The sequence below is a fragment of the Fusarium venenatum genome (genome assembly GCF_020744135.1).
Source record: "Fusarium venenatum strain MPI-CAGE-CH-0201 chromosome Unknown EDB82scaffold_2, whole genome shotgun sequence".
Classification (NCBI taxonomy): domain Eukaryota; kingdom Fungi; phylum Ascomycota; class Sordariomycetes; order Hypocreales; family Nectriaceae; genus Fusarium; species Fusarium venenatum.
The window spans coordinates 3,101,644-3,128,801 of record NW_027072130.1 but is presented as its reverse complement, the minus strand read 5'-3'; the positions used below and the strand labels follow the sequence as shown (position 1 = coordinate 3,128,801).

Sequence of the window (27,158 nt, the reverse complement as noted above, 5' to 3'; positions counted from 1 at the left end):
ACCAAAGACACACTCTTATTATTCCCTTATATAAATCATCATACTTTGAGGTTAACCCATTAAATTTATTTATACAGTGACTAAAAGGACATCCCCAATTCTTTTATCATCGTGAATGAAGCCAAAAGTCATGCTAACAATTGGCAACTTTAATTGGTCAAACAACAAAAGCTGATCCTCTCTTTTATGAACCCCTGCTGAGGTTAACGCACTGTAAAGGTAACTGTTCCAGGCGTAAACACAGTATAAATTACATCTCCATCTCAACTTGAGACCCAGCGTTTGCCGTGAAGCGAAACTACCCTCGGCTAAGCGATATCCAAAAGCCGAGAGTAATCAATATGAATGGCTATCAAGCTTCTCCAAGACAAATTCTCAGGATATCAGTTCTGCCCGAGGCCATTTCTCTTTTTTTTCTTGCATCGTGATACCCCATCTCTCCCCCTCACCAATTGACCTTCTTCCTCGCTCAACAAGCAAGAAGAAAAGTCAGACCAGACATCTACTATGTCTGCTGTCAACAGGACCCTCCGAACGGCCACCAAGCAGTTGCGCTTCCAATCTCCACGGGGTCTTCGTGTCGCTGCCCCTCTTGTGGCCCGCTCAGCTCTAAGTGCTGCTCGCTCTTCGATTCCCGCTTCTCACGGCGCTGCCTTTTCAACATCTGCTACCAAATTCTCCGGAGCTCCCGACATGTCTTCCGCACCTCGTGAATACGATCCTGAGATCAAGGATATTGCCGACTATGTCGCGAATAAGACCATTGACTCTGAGCTTGCTGTGAGTACCCAACGCCTCAACTTTGCACCCCGCAATACCCCGCCTTGCGCTTCAACACCAGGAAATCATCACAACATCAATTGACATCAATTGCAAATATACTAACTTGTTAAAGTTCGACACTGCTCGATGGATCCTCCTCGACACTCTTGGCTGTGGTCTCGAGGGATTGAGGTTCAAGGAGTGCTCTAAGCTCCTTGGACCCATTGTCCCCGGAACCGTTGTCCCCAACGGCCCCAAGGTCCCTGGTACTCCCTTCCAGCTTGACCCCGTCAACGCCGCCTTCAACATCGGTGCCATGATCCGATGGCTCGACTTTAACGACTGCTGGCTCGCTGCTGAGTGGGGTCACCCCTCTGACAACCTCGGTGCCATCCTCGCTGTCGCTGACTGGATCAACCGTACCAACAAGGCTGGTGGTAACCTCGCTGGCGGCAAGACCTTTGTTGTCAAGGATATTCTCGAGGCCATGATCAAGGCTCACGAGATTCAAGGTTGCTTGGCTCTCCTCAACTCCTACAACAAGGTCGGTCTTGACCACGTCGTCCTCGTCAAGGTCGCCTCTACTGCCGTCGTCTCCAAGATGCTCGGCCTCAACGAGAAGCAGATTGCCGATGCTGTCACACAGGCTTGGGTTGATGGCCAGTCTCTCCGAACATACCGACACACACCCAACACCATGTCCCGAAAGTCATGGGCTGCCGGCGATGCTTGCCAGCGTGCCGTCAACCTCGCTCTCAAGGTCCTCAAGGGTGAGCAGGGTGTTCCCACTGTTCTGTCCGCTCCCGTCTGGGGTTTCTACGATGTACTCTTTAAGGGCCAAAAGTTCGAGTTCCAGCGCCCCTACGGAAGCTATGTCATGGAGAACGTTCTCTTCAAGGTCTCCTACCCTGGTAAGTCCATTGTCTGCTACAAATGAACCAGCTAACACATCACAGCCGAGTTCCACTCTCAAACCGCCGTCGAGGCCTCTGAGAAGATTCACCACCTCCTCAAGTCTCAGGGCAAGTCTGCTGCCGACATCAAGTCCATCACTTGCCGAACTCACGAGGCTTGCATCCGAATTATCGACAAGCAGTTCAAGCCCATGGACAACTTTGCCGACCGTGACCACTGCATTCAGTACATGTGCGCTACTATGCTCGTTTTCGGCCGTCTTGAGGCCACCGACTACACCGACGGTGGTGAGGCTGCTACTTCTCCTCTTGTCGAGTCTCTCCGTCAAAAGATCAAGTGTGTTGAGGATCCTCAGTACACCAAGGATTACCATGACCCCAAGCTCCGAACCATCTCCAACGCTCTCACCGTCGAGCTCAACGATGGTACTGTCCTCGATGAGGTCGCTGTTGAGGCTCCTCTTGGCCACCGTCTCCGCCGTGAGGAGGCCAAGCCCGTCATCCTCGAGAAGTACAAGCGCCACCTTGGCCCTCACTACCCTGAGTCCAGGGTTAAGGAGCTCGTGGAGCTCAACTTGGATGCCAAGAAGCTTGAGTCTACCCCCGTTGATGAGTACGTTGACCTGTACACTGTTGAGAGCAGCAAGTTTGTGCAATAAAGGGTTGGTTACTGGGTGAAGGAGATGGAGAATGCATATTTAATCGCAAAGCCCAAAGAAGGCTATAAATGAACATATTCAAATGAACGACTAAATAAAGAATATCAAAATGACCTCACCCTCAGTGTATCAGAAAAATTGGCCGCTAGAAGTATAAGGGACGAAATTAGTAGATTAGTTTATGCTACTTAGACCATGCTTCTTGGGCTGTTTATTTTTGTACCCTAAGACTTAGGAGGCCGCTTTCTATTGTCCGGTAGCTTACTTTCACTTCAGTAAGTAGCTTTTAAATCATGTGAATTATTACAATCAGTTACGTGTAAAATGGCGTTTGAGTTACACAACTTACACCATTATTCCAAAACCATCAAGAATATCTCGTGATTGGTGAGGGGCGCACTGCCTCAATGCCCGCTTTATTTTTGTAGGGATTTGGCTTGGCCGAATTCCGAGCCTTGGGAGGCGACTCTAGTCACAGCGTTGAAACACTCTCCTCTTTCATTAAACTTGAACCTGACATCCTGTCATTACTGAATCTTTGTCGCGTTGCAAGTCGCAAACTCTCATCCACCTTTGTCAATACTTATTTGCTCTTTACCCGCACGGCCGGACCCTTCGGGCGCAACATCAATCATGTCTGCTGATCGCCAGACTATTATTGAAGTGAACCGTTCGCTTCGCAACATCAAAAATGTAAATCTCCTTATCGCGACGCCAGCCGTGGCGACCGCAAAGCTGACACATAAAAGGAACTCGAGAACCTCCTCGAACGAGGCGTGATTGACGACTCCGTCTACGATACCATTAATGTCGCTCTTCCTCCCGAGTCTTCCCTTTCAGGGCCCCTCCGAACTGCTACAGGCGCCAACAAGACCACCGCCGCCAAGGCCGTGTCTCCCGCGCCAACTCCCTCCCCCGCGCCATCCGCCCAGGCGGCCCCTACCAAGGCCTTTAACGACCTCAAGATCAAATCCAACTCTCCTGCGCCGCCCGCATACGACCAGACACCTCCTCCTGGCCTCCCTACCCGCAACGTCAAGCCTACCGTCGCACACGCTCGCGCTCTATACCGCTACGCCGCCTCTGACGGCCGCGATCTGTCCTTTGAGAAAGATGACCGCATTGCTGTCTACGAGTACATGAACCAGGACTGGTGGATGGGCCGCAACGACCGCACAGGTCAGGAGGGTATCTTCCCTCGCAACTATGTGCTCGTGGACCAAGAGACCAAGAAACCCGTTCAGCCTGTGCAGGCCCCGGTGCCTCAGCCGCAGTACGGATACCCTGCTTACTCTCAGGGCCCGCCTCCCCAACAGAACCCCTATAACGCGCATGTGCCGCCCATGGCTGTCGCCGAGGGATCCGGACAGCAGGCACAGGAAGGAGATGGCAAGGACAATAAGGTGAATGAGTATGGCAAGAAGTTTGGTAAGAAGCTGGGTAATGCCGCTATTTTCGGTGCCGGTGCTACCATTGGAGGAAACATTGTCAACAGCATCTTTTAGATTGTGTATTTGCAGGCGACAGTTGTCGAATTGCTTTCGGGCGTACATTCTTGGGCGTTTGGGTTTGAAAGGGCACATCGAGTTTATACTTAGGGACCATGAAAATTCCCTGCTATAATGCACTTTTCCTGCTTCGAAGCGTTTACGAGCAATAGTTATCGCGATCTTGAGGCATTAAAAGTGCGTATTATAGAATTGGGACATAAATTGCCATAGTTGTTGTTTCTCATTTGCCTGAATAATGCCGTGATTCATGTCTCTGTTTTGCTGTTAGAACTCATGAGGTGTCTATTGTTCATCATGCCTAGTGGATTTTTAGAGATCACAGTGTAAAATACAGTACAACATCCAATCCCTGGTGTGGATCTGAGCCATGATTAATATTCTAACACTGTATACGTACGTCGCAAAATTTCTGTTAACTTTTCCTCATGAAAACTCAAGACATTCAAACAGCATCACAACAAGACACAACAAACAATGTCGACAACAAAAAAGAGACAAGCGGAGGATATTCCTGCTCAGCCAAAGCCCAAGAAGAGCAAGAAGAGAAAGGCGGGTGCACCAGATGACGAATTACTCGATACTGAGCTTGGTCTCAACACGCTCTTCACCAAGATGGACAACCAACTCTTGGCTGATCATCTGGTTCAAAAGTTGACCCGTTTCGGAGGCGATTTGAGTGCTGTCGAAATTTCAGACATGACTGTCTCAGGTATGGCTATCTATTCTTGCATAAGATGAAGACTTTGCTCACCATCATCCAGCCAACGCCATTCAGGACACGACCACATGGCAAGAACCAAGAACCTTGGACAAATTCCCTAATTTCCTGGAGAGCGTCACAGAGAACCCTGAACTCTTGTACAAGTCAGCCAAGAAGAAGGGTTCGCCTCATACTCTCATTGTTGCGGGAGCGGGATTGAGAGCTGCGGATATCGTTAGGTACGCTTGGCGCGATCTGCTGCGGAGGAAAAAGTTAACCTTTGATAGATCCATGCGCAAATTCCAGAACAAGGACAACGCAATCGCGAAACTGGTAAGTACTTCATTCATATTCGCATCATACCTGTTGCTGACATGCGCCAGTTCGCCAAGCACATGAAGGTTGAAGAGCAAGTTCAATTCCTCGAAAAGCACAAGACAGGTATCTGTGTCGGCACACCTGCCCGTTTAATGGATCTTATGGATAACGGTAAGTTTGATGCTGTCATGCTCAAGGACCTTTTGATTGACCCAAATAGGTGCGCTCTCCCTCGATGGCCTGAAGCGCCTGGTCGTGGACGCTTCCCACATCGACCAAAAGAAGCGTGGCGTTTTGGACATGAAGGACACTATGATGCCTCTGGCTCGTTTCCTATCGAGAAAAGAGTTCAAGGATAGATACGGCGATGAGAAGAAGCCTCTGGCTTTGTTGTTCTATTAGATGCGATACCCTTGACAAGAAATATTAATCTTCCACTTCCTACGTATATCAGCGCTCCGAGGCTCGCGAAGTGGATCACCCATAAACAACATTTCCAGTGGTATGCATCTCTCAAAATAGGTAATAACGGAATGTCTATCGAAAATGCTTTATGTAGGGATTTGGATCGACAATCTAATGTTACGACTCGATTGGCCTGTCCACTGTTGATGTTGATTAGTCACGCCGATGACTCCTTCCCGCGTAGGTAGGTATTTATATTCACATCCCTTCTATCAAGAACCGAAACTTTTAAATCATTGACCAACATTAACACCAACAATATGCCCCGTGCTGCACATGAGATTATTCAAGATCTACGCCAACAAAATAGTGCAATAAAGCGAAAGCATGCTATCCCAGAGTTCGCAAAAGCCTTACGTCGTGATAGCTTCCAGACAACATGGGATGCTGTTGGAGCGGCGCCTGGGCTGGTTAGCTTGATGAATGAGCTCAGCATTCGAGATCTTCGCCAGTTGTGCAAACGCTTAGGAATGACAGCTTCAGCCCGACAAGCACGGCCCCAGAGGCGTACAGCTCTTGGCAAGCTTGTTATCATACTATTCGAGGGGAACAAAGATGGCAGACCTTTAAACCGCTTCTACCAGGATATCGTCCCCGCTTGTGACCTCGATATTATACAGAGGTTCGAACAGCCGTGGACTCTGTCACAGCAGAAGTATTTGTTAGCAGGTCAACGAGAGCACAACGAGACCAAGTTTATGGAAGAGCTATCCTCGAAGGACCTTGTACTTGCCCAACACATATCCCTTTTCCGCGGCAACATCCCTCTCACGGAAAGGATATTGACAACAATCCTCACGAGCAAAAGGTGCCCTCCGGATTTGATCGATAAATTAGTTATGCCCTCCCTCAAGCGCCTCCTCAAGAGCCGCTATGATGATAAGACGCGAAACCGATATCTTGACCTCGTCCTCCAAGTTGTCCGAAAACACCAAATTGCTGAGCAACTTTCTCTCGAAAAAGGTGGACTTGTTCAGTACATAGTCGACCGATGGTGTAATGGGCCATCCGGTGAGAGCGAGCAACTGAAATTTTGTTTGGGGCAAGCGATTGAGTTGCTCCCGTCTACACCAAAGTCAAGAGCAAACTACTTTGAGCGTCTGCAACAGGCGATTTGTATTTCTGAGAGATTAAGCTATGAAGGGCGATATGAACTTTTTCGCTTGCTTCTTTTGCATATGAAGGATTACCAGGTTGATATTGAGAGCAACTCAGAGCATGACCTCGTTCGCCTAAGGCAATTTTCCCGGTGGCCGTCTTCGCTTTTCTTCTCAGTAAGCTATCGAATGTCTCTTCACCTCTTTGAGAAGTTGGACCAATTGTTCCCGCAGAGAGACTTCTTGGGTGTAGCAACACAGGGAACAACAGTCTTGCGTCAGTCTCAAGGCCGAATCAAGCATAGTCCTCATGGAGACGTGGAGGTCGTGAAAGCTTTATTGATCCGGAGGTCAAAGACACAAGATGAACACCCAGGTTGGCTTCAGCATGTCACTGATCTAGTCAAGGAGAGGAAGACAAAGGCGCAGCAATCGCGGGAAGCTGTGGAGCGAGCATATTGGGCGATAAGTACAGTGCACTTATGCGTAGCTGCGGGTGATTTACTAGCCCTCAAAGAAACTATTGTGTGGTCGCGACGTTTCATCAAAGATTCCGCAGTCAGTTATCGTCTCTTTAGCAGCGATGTCTTCAAGACACAGGAGATAGAGGATCTTTTGGGTGCTATGCCAAACGGGAACGTCGAATCGCCCGAGGCTGCTGTGGCTTTCGCTTCCTCTCCAAAGAAAAAAGACATGGAGCTCGCAAACCAAAGTCTCATTGAGCTGGTCACGATCACAACTATGGCTGCTAGCGAGCCAGGGTTCCAGGCTGAGAACTGGCGTTGGTTATTTAACCTTATCCGATCCACAATTGATAGGCGTACCAGCAAGCTCGATGTCTTGTTCAATAGCCTCTCAAAGTGCACTGATTCTGATCGTGAGCAATGTCAGAGAGAGATGTTGGAGATTGTCTGGAAACCAACAATCGATACTTTCATTCAGATCCAGGCTGCCCTGGAAGCAACCCATGGCTCACTCTACGATACTCTAGTGCCTGTCTCATGCAGAGATTCTATCAAAGGCATATACCTCTACCAGCGTCTTGCCAACACTTCTATTCCAACTCATCTCCTCGCAGAGCTGACGCGCTTCCTAATCGATCAGATGAGAGCGTGGCTAGGGTCTAGAGGTCTACAAGCGCAGATGCATAGCGTTGTCTCTGCGATCGATCATCTAGCATCGAGCGAACCGCAGCTTGCATGCCCTTTCATACGCGACTTGATCTTGGACGATGATTTAAAAGAAGCCTCTTCGTGGCATCGTCAACTCATGAGTCATAGGCTTCTCTCGGTTCTTCCTGCAAGAAAAGCAGAGGAATTTCTGCGAACGATGGCTAGCGCCATGATAGAAAGGATGAGAGAGCAGAATCAAAATTTCGAGTCCAAAGAAGCGGGCACGGATACCCCTACTGAGAAAAAATCTGGGCCGATCAAAGTCACTACTGTGAAAATGCTTGCCCAGCTTTTGCAACATAAAATATTCGTTGATCCTTCTTCGTCTTGCGAGATACTTATTGGCTTTCTTTCTGAGACACAGCATATCGACATCCGTGTCGCCATCACAGCAAGCCTTTTGGATACAATGGAGGAGCCAGATTGCCCTCCCAACATACGGAAACAGATACTCTCCGCTCTCGAGGAGTATGTTGTACCGGTAGCTTCTCAACTCAACGAAAGACGTGGCATTACCGAATCCGATTGGACCGCGGCCTCCGAAGGCGGCGTTGACCTACCCATCGTTGGGGAGGATACTCCTTTACTCGACCTATTGATCGAGAAAGCTCAACTTTCAAAGCTAGAGGAAGCTGCCAGGTTACGGATTACCCAGCTTATCGTGGCTGCTTTAGAGCAGTCAGCTGTGGCTAACACACGTTATTTGAACTTGTTCATGACGAAAAACAATTTCTCCCTGGATTCTCTGCCCGGAATACCAGTTCATCTAGCTCCACTTTCCAAGGCATTTATTCATCTGATGCCGTACATTCCAGCTCGCCTTTACAGAATGGTAGAAGTAGCCATGTTCACTTATATCGAGCCATCATCTGGGATAAAAGCTATCAGTAAGGCCATTCAGGAAGATCGCGAATTGGTCAACTCAAACTCAGGCAAACACTGGCTTTCGCAATTCGCAAGTGGCAGCCTGGAACCCAACAAGCATAACATCCGGTTTGTGCTCATCCATGCACCTCGTTTAATCCAGCAAGGCCCAGAACAGCTCGATTCCACATTGGCCAGCAACGGAGTTAATCGAACATTGTTATTGCAGCTTATTAATGGCTGCGTCCAAAGGTTGTTAAAGGTTGATAGAGCTGGCGAAATAGTCAGCATTGTCAGGAGAATGTCTAGTGATAGATCAAAGAGCCGTGAGCATTGGAGGAACTGGCACAAGAATTGTTTGCCTGTGATTGAAGCAATCATTCTACAGACAAAGGAAGCTCAAGCACGCTGCCAGTTTATTCTAAGTGTACAAGCTCTGCCACTCCCTCTACCCGACGCAACGGAGGAAGAAGACAATGCATTCATCGAGAAGCTCTACGGGGTTATCACGGATCTGGCAATACGCCAGAATTACCCATATCATACCGATTTAGGAACACTCAAGCAGGAGATCGATTACTGGCCTCTGGCACAGTGCTTTGCACGATTGGCGCTCAAATTAGCAGCAGTTCGCGACTACGGTCTGGAATCGACGGATGAGCCTAGTCTTGCGGACTATCTACGATGGGAAATCGTGGCACATTTGCTCACCAAAGCTACCGGTCCCCAAACAGTCGCAGTGGAAGTGAGACGATTGTTGGAGGAGTGGTCGAGATCTATCGACAAGATGATCAATGCTATGGGTATGGACTTGACAAGGACAATTCAACACAGAGATTGGTTAGTTACGAAGTAGGGAAGCGACACGATGCGAGTATATATGACTGTTTGGGCAGCATCCTTTGAGCAAGAGTCGAGTGCTACTGGGCGAACATTGTCATCAGGGCATCAGAAATGTTGGCCGCTGACGCAAAAGAGACGAAATTAATGAGTCAGTTTATACCATTCAGACTCTACCCTTAGTTTATTTATTTTTATACCCCAAAACCATGGAACAGCACAGTAGAACACATCATTTCATCATTATTCAGGTACTGTCATTAGGTATGTAAAGTTGTTACTCGGCTTCTCTTCATAACATAACCAAACTTTATGGTCTTTATTTGTCTGCGATCGGGAATTCACTGCCTGTCGCGCCCTTGTATTGGTCTCGAATAGCATCTGAGATGGCCTCATCTTTCATCTGCTCCGCGGCGGATTCATTTGACTGGTTGCCAGCGCCAAGGAAGTTCTCTTGAACATAATCGACAGCTGCGAATGTGTTGTTAGCTTCGTGAAACATTGAGAGTATTGGATGGTGATCTTGCCCTTGTCGAGACCGTCCTCCTTCTTTTCCCCAGAAGCTCCTCCTCCTGCCATATTGTTGACCTGAGAAGTGTTAGTGGGCTCACGTAAATCGAGATGAGAAAGCTTGCCTTGTCCATGAAACCGCCAGACTCGGTTTGCTGTTGAGTTTGGTCGGCGTTGCCGTTCTTGTTGCCGCCGGCGAGGTTCTTGACGAAATCCATGATGATGATTGAGAGTGATTTGTATGTTGATAATGTTTGATTAGGTGTTGAAGGGGTAGAGATGGAGGGTGGGGAGAGACAAGTCTTATATGCACATCAAAACTGGCAAGTCCGACCAGCAATCAAGAGCACCACAGTAACAGTTTCTTGATTTGTTGTATGGCAAGCTGAGCCTCTGACGCAAAAACAAGGTTACGAAAGATGATGCGTGGGACAGAGGTGTATGACGTTGGCTGATTATGATTGGTAGTGCCAGAGATAAGGTGCGGCGATAAAGCTTAAACCTCACGCCAAAAACTTGGCACGCAAGTTGTACTGCTGAGCAAGGGTTGACGATAGGACACGCCATGAACACGAATCTAAGCCCACAAGCTCTGTGCGGGGTAAGCTTCTACCCCATGATATCACAGGCCAGGACTTCCATCACATCTTCACAAATTGGACACGGATTTTGGTTTGAGTCATTATACACTGGAGCAGCTACAGGAGCAATCATTATCATACATCATTAGTTTCGTTCCTTCTTCCTCCTCCTCCCATGTATAGCAAATCTCCTGGTATCCGTCATTATCATCACCGTTTTTGGTGACATTCATCGTTCTCGTCATCGTCGTTTTCGTCATCGTCGTTTTCGTCTTTGTCGTCGTTATTCTCGTCGCCTGTGTTTCCTTTTTTTTTTTTAGCATTGTAAATTTTTCAAAAAAAAAAAAAAAAAAAAAAAAAAAAAAGGTTCGTCCGCGTTTATCGTCATCTCATCTGCTCGTAAACTCCTGGGCTCGTTATTCGTCGCCGTCATTAGAAGTTAAAAACGAGTGTACCATCCGTCAGCGTCAATGACGGCCTGGCACCGCTTGGGCATGCTTCCGATCAGCTCACCGAGGTACTCCTTGGAGATGCCCTCCCAAGTGTCTCGTACAATGTCGTCGATCCTGTACTCGGTAACACCCCCAAAGAGGGAGTTGGCTTTGTCGGCCTTCAAGTTAGCGGCGATAGTGCCAAAGATTTCAGTGATGGGGTTAAGGTCAGGGGATGCTGGGGGCAGGTGAAGGACAGGCTTGTGGCCACCTCGCAGACCATCCTTGATGGTTACGCTGCAGTGGGCTGGAAGGTCGGGTGACAGAGCAAAGCGAGGGCCAACTGAGTGATCTCGAAAGAAGTTGACAAGGCTGGGGAAAATGTTGAAATACCAACTCTCAGGGCCAAGAGAGCCATGCTCGCGGTTGCTGTGGCGGGTCCAAGAACGAAGGTGACCAGTGCCAGCAACACCTGACAGGTAAGCAAAGTAGAAGTTGCTGTTAGTGTAATCAGTGGGAGCAACGGGCTCAAAGTTGATGCAGTCGGGGTGGATGTCCTCGTCTGACTTGCGAGTGACAAAGACTTCTTGGGGCTGTTCGTTGAGGGGAACATACATCTCAGCGTAGAAGAGGACACTTCCCCACTGCTCAACTGCCCAGTGAAGATGCTGACGAGCAAAGTTGAGACGCAGCTGTCGGGTCTTCTCGTCAATGTGAGGGCGGGTGATGGCAGGTGAACACTTGAATCCTTTGCGGCCCAGCGTCAGGGTGATGGTTCGCTCGGAGCAGTCAAAACCCAGGGCTGAGGGAATCTTGGCCATGGGAGTGCGGCGGGCGTTGGGGTTTGACTGGACAAACTCGACCAGCTGGTGTATTTGATCTTTGGTCAGGGTGCGGATTTTGGGTAGAATGGAGAGAGTAAGGGAATTGAGGGTAGAAGATGACGGGGTAGCCTTGCCGCGAGCTTGAAGACGAGCTTGAGCACGAGCTTTGATGCGAAGGTCAAGGCGGGAGGCAGCTTCAGCGGCAACTTGATCAGGCAACTGGTATTGGACTTGCTTAGCAACGGCCTCTTTGGACCAACCCTGGGCATGAAGAAGCTCCGCTCCCAAGATTTGAGCGTCGGTAGGAAGGGTGGAAGCTCCAAGAAGCTGCTCAGCCTGGCTGATGTTTCGAAGGAGCTGAGGGTCTGCGGGCTTCGTATGGAGATCAGAGGTCATCCCCCGAAGAGCGGCAATCTGATCATATTGCTGGCTAGACCGTAGCTGCTGAGAGGCAAGCTGTTTGTTGTAGCTCATGGCCCAAGCCTGATGCTCATCCGCCGGACCATTTTTGGTCTTGTCAAGCCCGAATTGCTTGTCGATAAGACGAGTGAAGAACAGGGGATCCTGGGTAGGAGGAGGGATAGCAGAGAGGGAACAGATAGGGGTAGAGGCAGTGGTGAAATCGATGTAATGAGCCATCGTGGGAATTAATGCGGTGATGCGAAGATGAATGCAAGTTGATTGTGGAAATAGAAGCAAACTGATTCAAAGAACAATGAGCTGAAGATGAGGGGATGCAAGCAAATTGATTGAGAATAGAAGCAAATTGCAGTCAATAATGCTGGATGAGGATGAATACAGCAGAGTGGATTGACTTGAGCTGAGCTGGTAGAGTGGTTGCAGCTGGGGGCGTAAATCCAGAGCCTAATGAACTTTTGTGGGCCGGAGTTCGCATCAATTCATCGTATGCACTGCATGAGGCGCTGTCTTGTCTGTGGCTGTGGCGTTTTGGTGGACTGGCAGACTGGCCGGTTGACTCAAAGCTTTGGTGGGGCACGAGTAGTCCACGGCGATGCGTCATACCCAGTGTCGTGGAAAAGTTCAAGTATCGCGACAAAGACCGACTAAAAAATCTTTAGTTTCACATACATACTCCCTATACATACCAGAGAATAAAAGTCAGTAGCCATGGCCAAAACGAATGAAGATCTCCTTCGACGGCCACTGTATCGTAAGTCAGCATCAATTCTTACCCCGCCATAGATCGACATGTCCAGAATCGCAATACTGACATATCCCAAGTCTATGATCTGCCCGCCGAGGTCTTGGACACACTAGTCCTCAAAGATGATGCCGATGCTGACGCCATAGCCGCTGCTGAATCCGCTGCTTCTTTACCTACCGAGAGTCCCTCAGATAGCAACCTTGTGGGAACCCAGGCTTGTTCTTTGTGTGGTCTCACGTTCGCAACAGTGATAGATCAGCGTGGTCATCTCAAGTCCGACTTGCACCACTATAACCTCAAACAGAAATTGCGAGGACAAAAGCCCGTGTCGGAAGCCGATTTTGAAAAGTTGGTTGGAGACCTAAACGAATCATTATCGGGTTCTGATTCAGAGGAGTCAGAAGAAGAGGAAGATGGCCGACAAGAGTCAACCCTTACCACACTCTTAAAAAAGCAGGCGAGATTGGCCGACAAGGCAGGCAGCGATGATGAGGAAGAAACTGCAGGTAGAGCAGGTCGCGGCAAACCTCCTCTCATCTGGTTCAGTTCTCCTTTATTACCTGAAAAGAACTACTTTGGAATGTACCGTGCCATTCTCACAGGCGACGAGCAACGGAACCAAGACCTGGTCGAAGTGCTGAAGAAGAAGCAGGTGGAGCCCATCGCAATGCCCAAAATCCCCAAAGAGGGCGCCTTACCAGAGGTTGCCTACAAGGGTCCTCATATCTTTCTATGTATGATAGGAGGTGGTCACTTCGCAGCCATGGTTGTCTCTCTTGCTCCGCGACCCAACAAGAACGGCACGACCATGAACCGAGAGGCCACAGTGCTAGCACACAAGACGTTCCATCGATACACCACACGACGAAAGCAGGGTGGTTCTCAATCGGCCAACGACAACGCCAAAGGAGCTGCACACTCGGCTGGTTCGAGCTTGCGACGATATAATGAACAGGCTCTGGTGGAGGATGTGCGAAATCTCCTTCAAGAATGGAAGGCTCTTATCGACACTTCCGAGTTGCTGTTCGTCCGAGCGACAGGTATGACGAACCGGAGAACCCTGTACGGCCCATACGAGGGTCAAGTATTGAAGCACAACGATACTCGACTACGAGGCTTTCCTTTTAGCACACGGCGAGCGACACAGAATGAGCTCATGCGATCCTTTATCGAATTGACACGACTCAAAGTCCGCGAGATTATTCCTGTGGAGGAGACCAAAAAGGAGGCAGAGTCTGCTGCACCAAAGACGAGTGCGAAACCTTCAAAACCAAAGTTGTCCGAGGAAGAAGAGACAGCGCTTCTCCACACATCTCAGCTGCAAGCGTTTGTTAAAAGGTCAAAGGTGCCAGCTCTGCTCTCATATCTGAGGAACAACAACATCACAGCCGACTTTGAGTTCCAGCCCGTGGAGCAGAATCATCATGCCCCACGACCGCTTCACCTTGCCGCTGCTCAAAATGCTGCACCGTTAGTACTCGGTCTCCTTGTTCGTGGGGGTGCAGATCCTACCATCAAGAACAACGAGGGCAAGACACCTTTCGAACTCGCTGGTGAACGATCAACGCGAGATGCTTTCCGCGTGGCCCGCTCTGAACTCGGCGAAGCTAAATGGTCTTGGGACGATGCCAAGGTACCGCCCGCCATGACGAAAGCTGAAGCCGACAAACGTGACGAAAGGGAAAAGAAGGAAGTCGATGATAAAGAAGCTGAGCGCCGACAGGCCGAGGAGGAAAGGTTAAAGAGTGAAGGGCCCAAGGTGCCAGAGGGGCGAAAGCAAAAGGGAAATATCTTGGCAGCGGGTCTCAAACAAACGCCCCAAGAAAAGAGAGAGGCCGAGTCGAGAGGTCTGACGCCAGAGATGAGGATGCGCCTGGAGCGTGAAAGAAGAGCACGAGCTGCGGAGGAGAGACTTCGAAAGATGCAGAACGGTGCATGAGATAGAAGGTCACGATACACAAACACCAGAAATAGACTAATGAATTGGCATCAAATCATGGACGCTCTATTGTTTACTTCTTTAAGAGGTTGGGGACTTGTGGGCTATGTAAACGTGATGTATCGCGTGGTGTAGCTTTCCTATTGTTCTGCCTGAATAGCGTTTGTTCGGCGTCGTTCACGAAGCCCGCGCAGCTCCACCTCACATCACAATAAAAATGAATAGACAATCCTCTTCACAGAACTGCGGCTACGGGTCACATTCCATAGAGAGTAGAAATAAAATGGTGGAAGTCTGCTCGACGTTATGGTGAGTTTATAATGACCAACTCTATGCCCATATAAATAGCAAACTACTACGACAGCTTTGATATCCAACCTACCTCTCCTTCCTTAACCGATATTCCTAAGAATATGACAGAAGTCATTGTTCAAACTTTGACCGAGGCGAATACCTCGTCTGGCTTCCTTGACTGGGCGGCAGTCTATAAGGTAAATATCTGGGTTCTTATTTTAGATGCCAGTCATATATCTGTAGACAAATGAGCCTTCTCACTGAGAGTAATGTTACCATGCTTACCTATTCGGATATTGAATTTACGATGTGTTAAATAGTTATTTTCTCAATGAATTATAGTATCATTTAGAACGGCGGGTGATAATGCTTTACGAGAACACTCACATGCTGGCTTTACCTGAACACTTTGATGAACTACCCTCCGTTACCACTAACTTGACATATTCTGATATCAGCTGCCAAGTGTCCACCACCACAAACTTATGGAGCTACGAATAGTAAAAGAATAGTGGTGGATATGTATTACGATCGGAAAGGCTGAGCCGGATCAAGCTGTACAGGCCGGATATCTTGACGGTTGTGCTATGGAGCATCTGTAAATGATAGCCACACAGTGGTGCCTTTCATGGCAGTATCGATGGTGATGTTGTTAATGCTGCTACTTATGATGGTGATGCTATCATTGTTGTTGCTTCGCTGCTGCGGTTGTTATTGTTTCTTGGTGTCATGCAACCTTGCATTCTCCAGAGCAACTCTTGGGTCCGTGCTGTCCATAGCGCAACTTGTTCAGTTTCCATGCTTTCCTTAGATCATCTCGATTCGCTCGGTTTGTTGTCTTTACTACTGTTACCAGCATTTACATGCGATTGGATGTCCAAGAGTCACCACACACGCCATTTGGGCACTGGCTCCTTCTCCTGTCACGATGTTTCGTATATAAAACGTCAAAGAAAAGAAAGCATTCATAAAATACCAGTGCTCATCTTTAAAAACTCAAAATTTGATGAAAGGACTGTGCGAAAAGACAACTCTGTGCTCAAGCCATGATACCCGTTAATGAAACTGGCCCTGGTCAAGTTGGGTTCTTTTGAACAACTGGCAGAAGCAGCGTAAGCCGTATTGGGCAATTGGAAAGATCTCGCAACGATTTCCATGACCGTTAATGGAGATCATCAGTCCGAAACATGCCATCCGTAAAACTTGCTTCTTTGATGCACAGACAGGTCCAAGAACATCTCTTCGATCGTGCTAGCCATTGTCTTGTGGATATACAAACGGCTAATTAATAAATCCCACCACTCAGCTAGAGGCTTCTATGTATACTTCAATATCCAACTCCTGGTATCTACTTCTTCAAGAGGCAGCCCGTCGGCCAACAATCGGCTTCAAGCTTGCAAGACCAAAATAGTGTCTCCTCCGGTCCCTAACTTGTCATCAGGAGATAAATCCAGGTACAGTTACCGTATCTGTACCCTGCTTGACCTCACGGTCCAGACTAGGCGTAAATACGGATAAACATTCTCCTAAAAGGTTTAAAAGTCCCTGGTAAAAGACAAATTAATCTTGGGGACCCATGCGGGTCCAAAGGGGTTGAAAATGATATTGTACTCTGTACCAACTGAAATGTAACGATTGACACGACAAGGGTTGACCTGATCCACGATTTTATGGCAACCTCCATAGCTCTAGCTCCAGTAGAGAGCTTAAGCTGTGAGGCGAGTCAGCTGGTGGTCCGGGCAAGCACTTGATGAAACCACCAAGGCCAAAAGAATTACACTGAATATGACGATCAGTGGAGATGTCGGTGCGACTTGGATCGACCCCAAAAAAAAAAATTAGCAAGTCCGCTGCTTAATCGATCGTGGATGAGGTGACTGACGATCAGCAAATAAACTATGGAGTGGTGAAAATAATTCTATTTCCACTTAGCTGAATATCTATCCCATGGCGACTCATCGGAATCGATTCCCGACTTTAAGACCGTATCTTTGGCAAGGCGGGTGAAAGGCACAGCAACCGCCTCAACGGAATGATAACCACCGTTTGGGTAACTTGGTCTAAGAAAGAACAAAACCCATCACGGAATGTGCCATATCAGGTTCTAACCACGACCGCTATGGCCGCAACTCGAAACACGGAACGACAAAAGAGAAAGAGACGCTAAGGGGTTCTTAGCGCTTCTGGCTAATCCCAGCCGACCCCGGGCACGCGTTGTAACGCTGCATCGTTCTATGTCCAGGGGTGTTCAGGACATTCCTGAAAATTCGAAAATGGCTCGATATTTTCCGTGAAGCTAGACTGACCGTCAGGCGACATAACGTGGCAAGCGGAGCAGGCCTTGCAGTTAAAACGAAACAACGGCTGCGATGTTCTAATACCGGCATAAGATCTTTCATGTTATCGGGAAGGTTAGCGGCTGCTTCATGTTAACCAAAGCCAGAGATCAACAGTGATGTCAAGATATCCGACAGGAGATGGGAGATTGCCCATTTGGGAAAAGCGGCCCATCCCGGAGAAATTTTGTACTAAACAAATGGACCCAAAGTGTCAACTCATAGCGCGCGGGAGGCTAAACAAGCAATCAATAGTTCCTTCAGTGCTCTCACGCGAACGAGAGTGCGAGTTGAAGATTGCTTCTGTCATGTATCAGGTAAAGAGAGCATAACTCAGTGACACATCTTGCAGATCTAAAAGGCCGCACACGAGCTGAGCCATCTTATACCCCAGCTTCAGGTGGGAGACAAACTGCTGTTCCGACTGGTTCCTCAAGTCTTTCTATTTTCCTGTTCCGAGTTCTGATCGGTGATAACGCAAATCAACATAGTTTTAGTAACACGAGATGCAGCGCACTTTTCCAAGTAAGCATAGTTTCAAGGTTGCTGGTATTAAGTTTGTTGGTGTCTCTGCACGTCTCAAAATATGTCTCAAACAGTTGTTACGCAAACGTTAAGGAATACTGCGCGTATGAACTTCCAGAGTTACCTGATAATATACGTATAGACCGATTCTTAGTAATAGTACCTACCTATGATGGCTTGTAATCATACCTGTATTCAGCTTAATATCATTGCTACCCGGGACTGCTTACTGCGTACCGAGCAACCCGGTGATTGCAGATCACCTAAAACCTGGAAGTAATCGGTTCAAACAAAATTCTCAAGCTGAAAAGGTACAGGGTATTATGTGTAACACAGCGGTCCAAAATAGGTTGAGAGACGAGTAGAGATATTGTAAGGCTGGATGACATGGGCGTTGTATCAGATTCGCAGTTCAGTAAGCGATGATTGGCTGCCCTGATGATGAAACCGACTAGGGCGTCCTGGTCCTGAGACACTGTTGGCGTCAAGCGGATGGACTGGTCGATTTGGTGCTAAGACAACAAAGCTGTGGCGGCACCCTGCAGCGTTGTCACTTTGGCCATGGTAATCAAGAGCCAATGATACTGTCTAACAAAGATGGGGTTCATTTTCTGATTGTAAGCGCTGTATTTTGATAAGCGCCAAGCCATAGATGAATGAGTGATGGGTAGGCAAACCAAATGGTAACTGCTCCGATGGAAAGGAGCTTTGTCACCAAATCACTCGAGTAGTTACATAGTATCCGTCAATCTAAAAATGCCAAGCCTTCTTTGGCCGTGATAGCCAGACTCTCTACTCTGTATAGCGTGATATGTTCGGTGGAAGCGGTGGGTATGTGGGTTGCTCTATAACGCTGCCAGTCCTATCCTTCGGCAAGAACCCAGTGTACATACAAGGGGAAGTCTTGCAATTTCCTTAAGGTAGTAACCCGCATGTGAGCTCAGGTTGTTAGGGTGACCCAGTCAGTATCTCCGAAGGCCTGTTGAAGATCCATGGAGAGTGATGGTGCCTGTTATTTTTAGCATTGGTATTAGAGCCAAATACTTGAAGTGTTGTTGTATCTTGGTATTGGGCATGAAAGACACTGATTGACGATAAGGACAGACGAGCCAATATCTTTCAACCGCCACCACCGTTTGACACTATTCTTGGCACTTCTCTCGCCTGCGAAATACCATCAGTGGCTTGCAGTGGCTTTCTGGGGGGAAGCATAGGTTGAGTGATTCTGGCCCCTGTAATAGTAAAGATTCCCACCTAGACAACCGCTTAAGAGCGTTGCAGCGCGATTGGCGGATAGCTGGAGGTTCCTGCAGCTTCTAGGACGATGGAAGAACCATGCTAGTGGCGGATACCCACTCCCAGGGGTAATTCTTAATGAAGTCTACTAAGGTGGCGGAGCGTTTCATTCACCAGTTGCACTTGCCCATTCGCAGAGCGTGATGACACCCAAGCCAAAAGACGGCAGTCGCGGAAGGAGCGACATGCCAATGAAGGAAAGGTGCAGGAAACACTCACAGCAGGGGCAAAATATCCCCCTTTGGAGTACCTGACTTTGCAACCGCCACTTGATCCGTTTATTGCCTCGATTCGATACAGACTTTTGCTGTTGTTAATCCAAAAGCAAGCCTCATGGCGTGCGAATAATTATTCCACAACGAATTGCCCCGCAATCAGATTAAACGCCCACAGAACTCTAGAGGCGCCCAGCTAAGCAAATCGGAACAGGCACGTGCAGTAGTGTCTCGGAATTTTTAGACACAATATGCATAATCGTTTATAACCATGTATTGGCTCTCGCAAACTGATATTCCGGGCCATTCACATGGCCACTAAAGAGCATGTACAATGCGGCCTCTCGATGCCGAAGTTAGACCAGCTGAAAGGGCCCAATCAAGCATAAACAAAGAGTTATGTCAAACTTTCTAAGAATATCGCATCAATAACAAGGGCCCCTCTCATACTGGACCAGGCACAAGCATTACATTGGCTACCGTCCATTTTGTTCTTTGCATGGTGCTAGGGACGTCACTCGTCAGTCCATCTAGAGCCAAGACCTGAGAGAGATACACACCCCTGACGATACTCAGAAGCAAGTCAACAGATCATTGGGTGTCCGCCCGAGCCGCTGTTGAGGTTCCCTGCCGGTGGAGCCATATCTGAGGCCAGGGCCCCTGCAACGACAATGACCCTGGTAATCGTCCCTGAGCCGCTCTGGGACTGCGAACCGCTTTACCAACACCAAGTCGGACAGCTTTGACGATGGATGGAACTCTGGATCCTAGGAAGGCCCCTAACCGACGCTCTACCTGACCTGAATGCCTACAAGGGGTTCCCATCGTCGCTTCTATCCCCACCAGCATTGCATGGATCACCAATGGGGACATCCACGTTTGGCACCAGATGCCGGAACGTCCTGTGCGTTCTCCAGTTCTCCAGTTCTCCTGCTCGGCCGTTGTAAAGGTCAAGTTGACTGAGTTGTGAATTGGTATATAGATGCATCCCATTCCCGCACATATCGACTCTTTCTTTTCGACACCACTCACCTTCTTCTTTTCCCTTTTTCTTTACATCAAGCTTCTCTTTTCGGTGTCAAAGTCATTCGTTTCCTTTGACTCCATTTTATAATTTCTGTTTTTCATACAATACACTCGCTACATATACCACTAGTTATTATTACCAAACCCCGATAAATCATTCACCATGAAGGCCAACTTTGCCCTTCTGGCTCTCACTGCCGGCCAGGTTTCCGCTCACTGGGGTAACTGGAAGGAAGCCCCCAAGTACACCCCTCCTCAGGCTATCGACAACAAGTGTGAGGACAACCAGAAGAAGGGCTGGCAGTGGGATGACCTCCAGCTCGGCCAGTTCGAGAAGTACAACGACTGGGATTTCAAGGGCTGGTCCTGTGGAACCGATAAGTCGAAGCGCGATCTCTCTGGCCGACACTTTGGCAAGTCTATCTTTGCCGACTGTGGTGGTAAGAAGGAGGAGGCTCCCTCGTTCGGATGCGGTCCCGGCAGCAAGCAGAAGGAGTTCTCTCTCCACAAGTTCCACGTGAAGCCCGAGTTCGACTGCCGTCTCGAGTTCCACTACGACATGCCTGACGGCTCTACTTGCAAGCACCAGGCCGACTGTTCCAAGGATGGTACTGACGTCTACAACACCCAGTGTGGTGGCGCCAAGAAGGTTCACTTCGTCTACCCCAAGCAGCCCAACAAGCCCAAGGACAAGTGCCGAGTTGAGATTCCTCAGATCGATTTCAACTGTGAGAAGCCTTCTTTCCCCAAGTACCCCAAGCCTTCTTCCCCCCCCACCGACGACAAGACCAAGACCATCCCCAGCGGTGAGAACACCCAGACTGTTCCTGCTGAGGAGCAGACCACTGAGGTCTCTTCTCCCGCTGAGACCACCTCTGCCCCTTACGGTGACAACACTGAGACTGTCCCTGCTGGCGAGAACACCGAGACTGTCCCCGCTGGCGAGGAGACCAAGACCGTCCCTGCTGGTGAGGAGACTACCGCTCCTGTTGCCGACAACACCGAGTCTGTTCCCGCCGAGGAGACCAAGACTGTCCCTGCCGGTGAGCAGACCACTGACTTCTCCTCTCCTGCCGAGACCACCTCCGCTCCTGTAGCCGACAACACTGAGTCTGTCCCCTACGGCGATAACACCAAGACTGTCCCTGCCGGTGAGAACACTGAGACTGTCCCTGCCGGCGAGGAGACCAAGACCGTTCCCGCTGGTGAGAACACCAAGACCGTCCCTGCTGGTGAGGAGACTACCGCTCCTGTTGCCGACAGCACCGAGTCTGTCCCTGCTGGTGACAAGACCACCGATGTTACTTCTCCTTTCGAGACCACCTCTGCCCCTGTTGGCGAGGAGACCCAGACTCTCCCCGCTGGTGAGAACACCGAGACCGTCCCCGCTGGTGAGAACACTGAGACTGTCCCCGCCGGTGAGAACACCAAGACTGTCCCCGCCGGTGAGAACACCAAGACCGTCCCTGCCGGTGAGGAGACCACTGTTCCTGTTGCCGACAGCACCGAGTCCGTTCCTGCCGGTGAGACTTCTGTCAAGACCACTGTCTACGACAGCACCTCCACCATCTACACCACCGACGTCAAGACCATCACTTCTTGCGGCCCTGAGGTTACCAACTGCCCCGTCACCGCTGGTACTCCCGTTGTTGTTACCGAGACCATTGCCATCTCCACCACCATCTGCCCTGTCACCGAGACCCTCACTGGCGACAAGCCCGCTGGTACCAAGCCCGCTGGCGAGAAGCCCACTGGTGACAAGCCTGTCGAGGGTGGTGACAAGCCCGGTTACACTGCTCCCGCCGGTGAGAAGCCTGCTAAGACCACTGAGGGCTCTTCCCCCAACGCTACCACCGACGTCCCTGAGGAGGTTACCACCATCGTCACCAGCTACGACAGCGTCTCCACCGTCTACAAGACTGAGGTCAAGACCATTACCTCTTGTGGCCCTGAGGTTACCAACTGCCCTGTCACCGCTGGCGAGCCTGCTGTTGTTACCGAGACTGTCGCTGTCTCTACCACTCTCTACCCTGTCATCGAGACCGTTACCCACAAGGCTCCCAAGCCCGTCGAGACTGGTTCTGATGAGAAGCCTGTGACTCCCGAGGCTCCCAAGGACGGTTACGAGGTTCCCGATGTTGTTCCCAGCTGCTTGAACACCTTCCTTGACTTCGTTGAGGACTGCAAGGACAACACCGACGCTGCCTGCTACTGCCCCTCCAAGGACTTTGTCGACAACGTCTTCCAGTGCCTGTACGCCCACGCTGAGAACGACGACACCGTTGCCCAGGCTGTTTCCTTCTTCCAGGGTATCTGCGCTCCTTACGTCGAGAAGAACCCTGGTATCGCCACTGGTGCCGACTCTGTCACTGAGCACATCACCGTTACTGGCACCACCATCATCACCTCTGCCCACTACACAACTGTCGTCGTCGCTACTACCATCACTGAGCCTTGTGTCACCGATGGTTCTACTATCGAGGGATCCTCCACCGTCAAGACCATTGAGACTGAGATTGTCGTTCCCGAGGTTGGCTTCACTGACGGCCCTGGTGGCAACGGTCCTATCCCTGCCCAGACTGTCCCCGCTGATGTCCCCGCTGCCGGTACTGAGGCTCCTGCCGCCCCCGGTTACGAGGCTCCCGGCGCTGGTGAGACTCTTATCACCAACAAGCCCGTTGTCGGTACTGGTGGTCTTCCCGCCCCTACCGCTACCCCTGGCGTTCCCGTGACTGCTGGTGCCGCTCGCAACGGCATGGGCATCGCCGCCGCCATCCTGGCTGTTGCCATTGCCCTGTAAGGGTCATGCGTTCTGCACAATTCTGTTTTTCCTTGTTTATAGATTAGGTCTTAGTACCTGAGGCGGGACCTGTATGTCAATGTATGTTACCGCAATCGAGACCTTTCTAGCTTCCAGGGAAGTTAGAAAGTGTATCCAAACATGTATCATTCTCACGATCCTTACGAAATATGCTTTGGTGGACTTGGTGCTTGCCGGACCATCTTGTGACATTAAGTCTAGAGGTCGAAGAAAACATTAAAAAAGAAAAAGAGCAAGGGAAGTTACCAGTCGAGCCGAGATGCATACGCAGCACATACCCGCTGGCTGGTTGTAATGTTAATATTGACTTATTTATTTTAAATCGATTCCTTCTGCTCCATCCATGACTGGTGGTGATGTGTGAAATGTGATTATAAAATGACTTCAACGTTGCCTTGCAGTGTTGAGTTTTCTACATGTGAACGTATCCAAACTGATAGATATTGTAGACAGCTACCTGACTGCTCCTGGCAGACGAGGAGCACGGAACATAAGCCCAATCAACAGTTCTTCTTCATTCATTACTCGTTCATAAACTATACCAAAATTCTGCGTGTTGGTGTTGAACGTATCGTAGTTACACTCTACGTCAAGTGTATTTGACCCTTCGAATCATCACAAGACTTTAGTTTTTACTAGCATTGACACACTATGTAAAATTATTACATTGGCCAACATGTTCACATCTGTATTTTACTTCGAATGTGTAACCGTATCTCAAATTACAGGGTATAAGACAGTACACGCTATCTGACATTTATCCCAAACACCTCGAAACGTTCAAACAAGCATCTACAGCTTGGCGCCCTTCTCCTTCCTAGCCTGCTTCTCACGGTCTCGTAGCAAGCGCCTCAGGATCTTGCCACTGGGGCTCTTGGGAATCACGTCGATGAATTCAATACCGCCCTTCAACCACTTGTGTCGGGCCTTGTGCTCTTCGACATGCTTGTTGATGCTCTGAGTTACCTCATCGTCCGACTTGCCCTTGGCTTGGGGTGCCTTGACGACAAAAGCCTTGGGGACTTCGCCAGCGCGGAGATCGGGGACTTGAATAACGGCGCAGTCGTCCACGAGAGGGTGGGTGAGCAAATGGGCTTCGAGCTCGGCAGGCGCGACTTGGTGACCCTATTTCAGTGTGTCAATAACATAGTTCAAGACATGGAAAAGTGGAATGCTTACCTTGACTTTGATGAGCTCCTTGATACGATCAACAACAACAAAATGCTCTGTGCCCTTTGGCGATTTTCGTACAATAACCTCATCACCGGTTCTCATCCAGCGACCGTCATCGTGGTGCACGAATGTCTCTGCCGTAGCCTTTACATTGTTGAGATAACCAAGGACGATGGTGGGACCTTGGACATAAAGTTCTCCGGGCTTGTTGTATTCCGTAACCTCTTTGCCCTCTGCATCAATGATCTTTGCTTTCAGACCTGGCAGGAGAGTTCCAGAAGAGCCGGGATCAATGTCGAGTTCGCTTGTTGAAGTCACGACAGGAGAAGTTTCAGTGAGGCCTAAATAGTCAGTTACAAGTTAGGGGTTAAGGAAGCGGTTTCATACCGTAGCCTTGGCAGATGTTCCAGCTGGGCCAGTGTTTGTTCAAATCGAGCGTCGTTTCCTTTCCAAGAGGTGCAGCACCGCTGAAGATGAAACGTACGGAGCTGAGGTCGTACTTTTGACACTCGGCGTAATTGCTCATCATTTGGATAAAGATAGGCGGGACAAGAGCCATTTGCTGAATCTTGAAGCGTTGGATAGCAGAAAGAAGTAGTTTGAGATCAAACTTAGGAAGGATTATTGTCTCATCACCATTGTAGATACCTTGACTTTATGTCAGTGATTGGAAAACAGATGCAAGAACTGTTACTTACCGTAGTGTGCGACCGGGACTAAGCCGTAGATGTGGCTCAATGGTAAAAGACCAAGCTGGATCTGGGCGTCTACACCGGCGGCTTTGCGGCCTTCTTCATTCTGGACTGTCGCTTGGAGGACATTCGCAATGACATTGCGATGGGTAATTTGAACGGCTTTCTACAATCGCATGAGTGACTTGTCCAGGGTTCAAACGTGAAGCTGAGACTTACAGGCAGACCAGATGTTCCACTAGAGTAACACAAATACGCCACTTGCCTCTCACCTTGACCCTTGATCCAATCCAAGGGCTTCAGCTCAGGCGCGTCTTTACCCTCTGCGACCAAATCGTCGATTGTCTTAAAAGGTTTCTTACTCTCAGCCCCAGGAACGGGTAGGAGAAAGATGCGATCTTCAGGAATACCGGCGGCTTTTGCTGCTTGAAGAGCGACTTCGAGAAGGGGAACGCATGTAAACAGCGCGTTGGCGCCAGAAGATCGAAGTTGATGCTCAAGTTCAGGTGCGGAATAAGCGGCGCTGGCAGGTGTGACAATACCATTGAGACGATGGACAGCATGGGTCATGGTAATGTAGTCAATCTTTGCAATGTCAGTTTGTAAGCTGATACAATAAGCGAAGTTACACAAACCGTGTTGACAGAGTACAGCGCTATGACTCTGTCCCACTCAGTGCCCTCACGGATATCATATCCTAGACGTTTGGCGAGAGCGCGCGCGAGAAGCTTCTGACGCTCAATGACCTCTGCGGTGGTGTATGTTTTGCCAGAGATACCGCATGTAAAGGGGTTCCTGGATCTGGAGTGAGGTTTGCGGACACCATCTTCTCTGAAAACAAACTCCGGGACGGTGACAGAGTCCGGAGGATCTGAGAAGTGTGAGTAAACAGGGTGGGATTTGAGTCAGGGGGCGTTACCAAATGGGAGCTTAACAGAAGAGGGCGGGTAGAAGACCATTGTGAATAAGTGAGACTAGGAGTTGAAGAGTATGAGAGTAAAAGATATGAGCTGGAAAGAGGAAAATGTGACGGCAAGAGCTGAAATATGTACGGGAGTACGTTACAACAGTAGACTAGATTACTCCGTTGGACTGAATCATGCTGTACCTCGGAGTGTCACTTTAAATCTGGGGAAGGTCTAATTTAGCGTGATTCCATTTTCTCCACACTGATATCAGGGTAGAAGAATCTTGGCTGTGATGCTAAAAGCCATGGTTCAGTCGCCAATCACGATAGTGGCATTTTGGAGGCTTGTTTCGTCTCAGCTAATGAGGAATGAGCTAAGCAATCACAGGACTACTTGAGGCTCTTATAGAGTGGTAAGTTAGTTTATGAGTTACCATCCCCATCAAGAGCTAGGTTCGCTTCTGCGGTGTGGCTAGAGAATGGGGAAGTGGACCAACGGCAGGTAACTAATGAAGCTTGGTCATATCAATTAATGCCGATACCTCGGTCCAAGGTTAGGACTGTACCCAATATTTCCGCTCATTCCGCACGTCGATCGAAAACGGTCTTTGATGAGATAACAAGAGATAAGAGCGGTTCATTGAGATGAAACAGACTCACCTAGTAACCTTCTTCATAGCCAGGGTAACAGCAAAGTAAGTGGCCGCTCATAAGGGATTTATTCCTGTGTATTCGCATGGTACCTACTGCTACCTACATCAAGACTGTGCCTCGTGTCAAATTAACCAACCACCTTCGTGTCTTCTTTAGACATCGCGTCCATTTTATCTAGGAGTCTGATCAATAGACGTTTTATATACACAATGTTTCATTAATCATCATAGTTCAATTAAACTCGCATATAAGCTTACATTGCGCGTTTGTCGCCCGGTACTATCTGCCAGTCACAGAAGGCTTGATCGCCTGAGGGATCGAAAGGTGAGATTTAAGCGTGCTTCTAATGTTTATCAGATCTTTGGTCGTCTTCTAAACCACGTTATGCTTGATACGATATCACTCCTTCATTTATACGAGTAGTTTAGCGACCCACGACAATGTAAACATAACGCCTTGCTTATATT

At 49.1% G+C, this 27,158-nt stretch overlaps 8 protein-coding genes across 8 annotated transcripts; 5 read left to right on the top strand and 3 right to left on the bottom strand.

The window, feature by feature from the left end:
* Window positions 1-75: 75 nt before the first annotated feature.
* EDB82DRAFT_497084 (MmgE/PrpD family-domain-containing protein) lies at window positions 76-2,558 on the top strand. Its single transcript, XM_025733938.2, has 3 exons — window positions 76-780; window positions 896-1,673; window positions 1,719-2,558. Exons 1-3 carry the CDS (start codon window positions 508-510, stop codon window positions 2,333-2,335), a joined length of 1,668 nt encoding a protein of 555 aa, XP_025584794.1. The 5' UTR covers window positions 76-507; the 3' UTR covers window positions 2,336-2,558.
* Window positions 2,559-2,678: 120 nt separating this feature from the next.
* EDB82DRAFT_497080 (SH3 domain-containing protein) lies at window positions 2,679-4,242 on the top strand. The gene is made up of 2 exons (XM_025733937.2): window positions 2,679-3,028; window positions 3,085-4,242. The coding sequence occupies exons 1-2, from the start codon at window positions 2,969-2,971 to the stop codon at window positions 3,838-3,840; spliced, it is 816 nt and encodes a 271-aa protein (XP_025584793.1). The 5' UTR covers window positions 2,679-2,968; the 3' UTR covers window positions 3,841-4,242.
* Window positions 4,243-5,568, top strand: EDB82DRAFT_497077 (U3-containing 90S pre-ribosomal complex subunit-domain containing protein). The gene is made up of 5 exons (XM_025733936.2): window positions 4,243-4,555; window positions 4,608-4,785; window positions 4,834-4,879; window positions 4,930-5,035; window positions 5,085-5,568. The coding sequence occupies exons 1-5, from the start codon at window positions 4,321-4,323 to the stop codon at window positions 5,264-5,266; spliced, it is 747 nt and encodes a 248-aa protein (XP_025584792.1). The 5' UTR covers window positions 4,243-4,320; the 3' UTR covers window positions 5,267-5,568.
* EDB82DRAFT_497073 (uncharacterized protein) lies at window positions 5,569-9,529 on the top strand. Its single transcript, XM_025733935.2, has one exon. It carries the CDS (start codon window positions 5,590-5,592, stop codon window positions 9,316-9,318), a length of 3,729 nt encoding a protein of 1,242 aa, XP_025584791.2. The 5' UTR covers window positions 5,569-5,589; the 3' UTR covers window positions 9,319-9,529.
* EDB82DRAFT_497070 (uncharacterized protein) lies at window positions 9,530-10,346 on the bottom strand. The gene is made up of 3 exons (XM_065608541.1): window positions 9,938-10,346; window positions 9,830-9,890; window positions 9,530-9,773 (listed from the first exon to the last, which is right to left on the bottom strand). Exons 1-3 carry the CDS (start codon window positions 10,028-10,030, stop codon window positions 9,622-9,624), a joined length of 306 nt encoding a protein of 101 aa, XP_065464642.1. The 5' UTR covers window positions 10,031-10,346; the 3' UTR covers window positions 9,530-9,621.
* Window positions 10,347-12,640: 2,294 nt separating this feature from the next.
* Window positions 12,641-15,088, top strand: EDB82DRAFT_497065 (uncharacterized protein). Its single transcript, XM_025733930.2, has 2 exons — window positions 12,641-12,819; window positions 12,891-15,088. The coding sequence occupies exons 1-2, from the start codon at window positions 12,777-12,779 to the stop codon at window positions 14,750-14,752; spliced, it is 1,905 nt and encodes a 634-aa protein (XP_025584788.2). The 5' UTR covers window positions 12,641-12,776; the 3' UTR covers window positions 14,753-15,088.
* A 5,416-nt stretch (window positions 15,089-20,504) lies between these two features.
* Window positions 20,505-23,324, bottom strand: EDB82DRAFT_153725 (uncharacterized protein). The gene is made up of 2 exons (XM_065607077.1): window positions 23,080-23,324; window positions 20,505-22,237 (listed from the first exon to the last, which is right to left on the bottom strand). Exons 1-2 carry the CDS (start codon window positions 23,232-23,234, stop codon window positions 20,599-20,601), a joined length of 1,794 nt encoding a protein of 597 aa, XP_065464641.1. The 5' UTR covers window positions 23,235-23,324; the 3' UTR covers window positions 20,505-20,598.
* A 714-nt stretch (window positions 23,325-24,038) lies between these two features.
* On the bottom strand, window positions 24,039-26,580 carry EDB82DRAFT_153635 (uncharacterized protein). The gene is made up of 7 exons (XM_025733928.2): window positions 26,050-26,580; window positions 25,766-26,001; window positions 25,350-25,715; window positions 25,137-25,296; window positions 24,826-25,086; window positions 24,445-24,779; window positions 24,039-24,390 (listed from the first exon to the last, which is right to left on the bottom strand). The coding sequence occupies exons 1-7, from the start codon at window positions 26,087-26,089 to the stop codon at window positions 24,058-24,060; spliced, it is 1,731 nt and encodes a 576-aa protein (XP_025584786.1). The 5' UTR covers window positions 26,090-26,580; the 3' UTR covers window positions 24,039-24,057.
* Window positions 26,581-27,158: the final 578 nt, after the last annotated feature.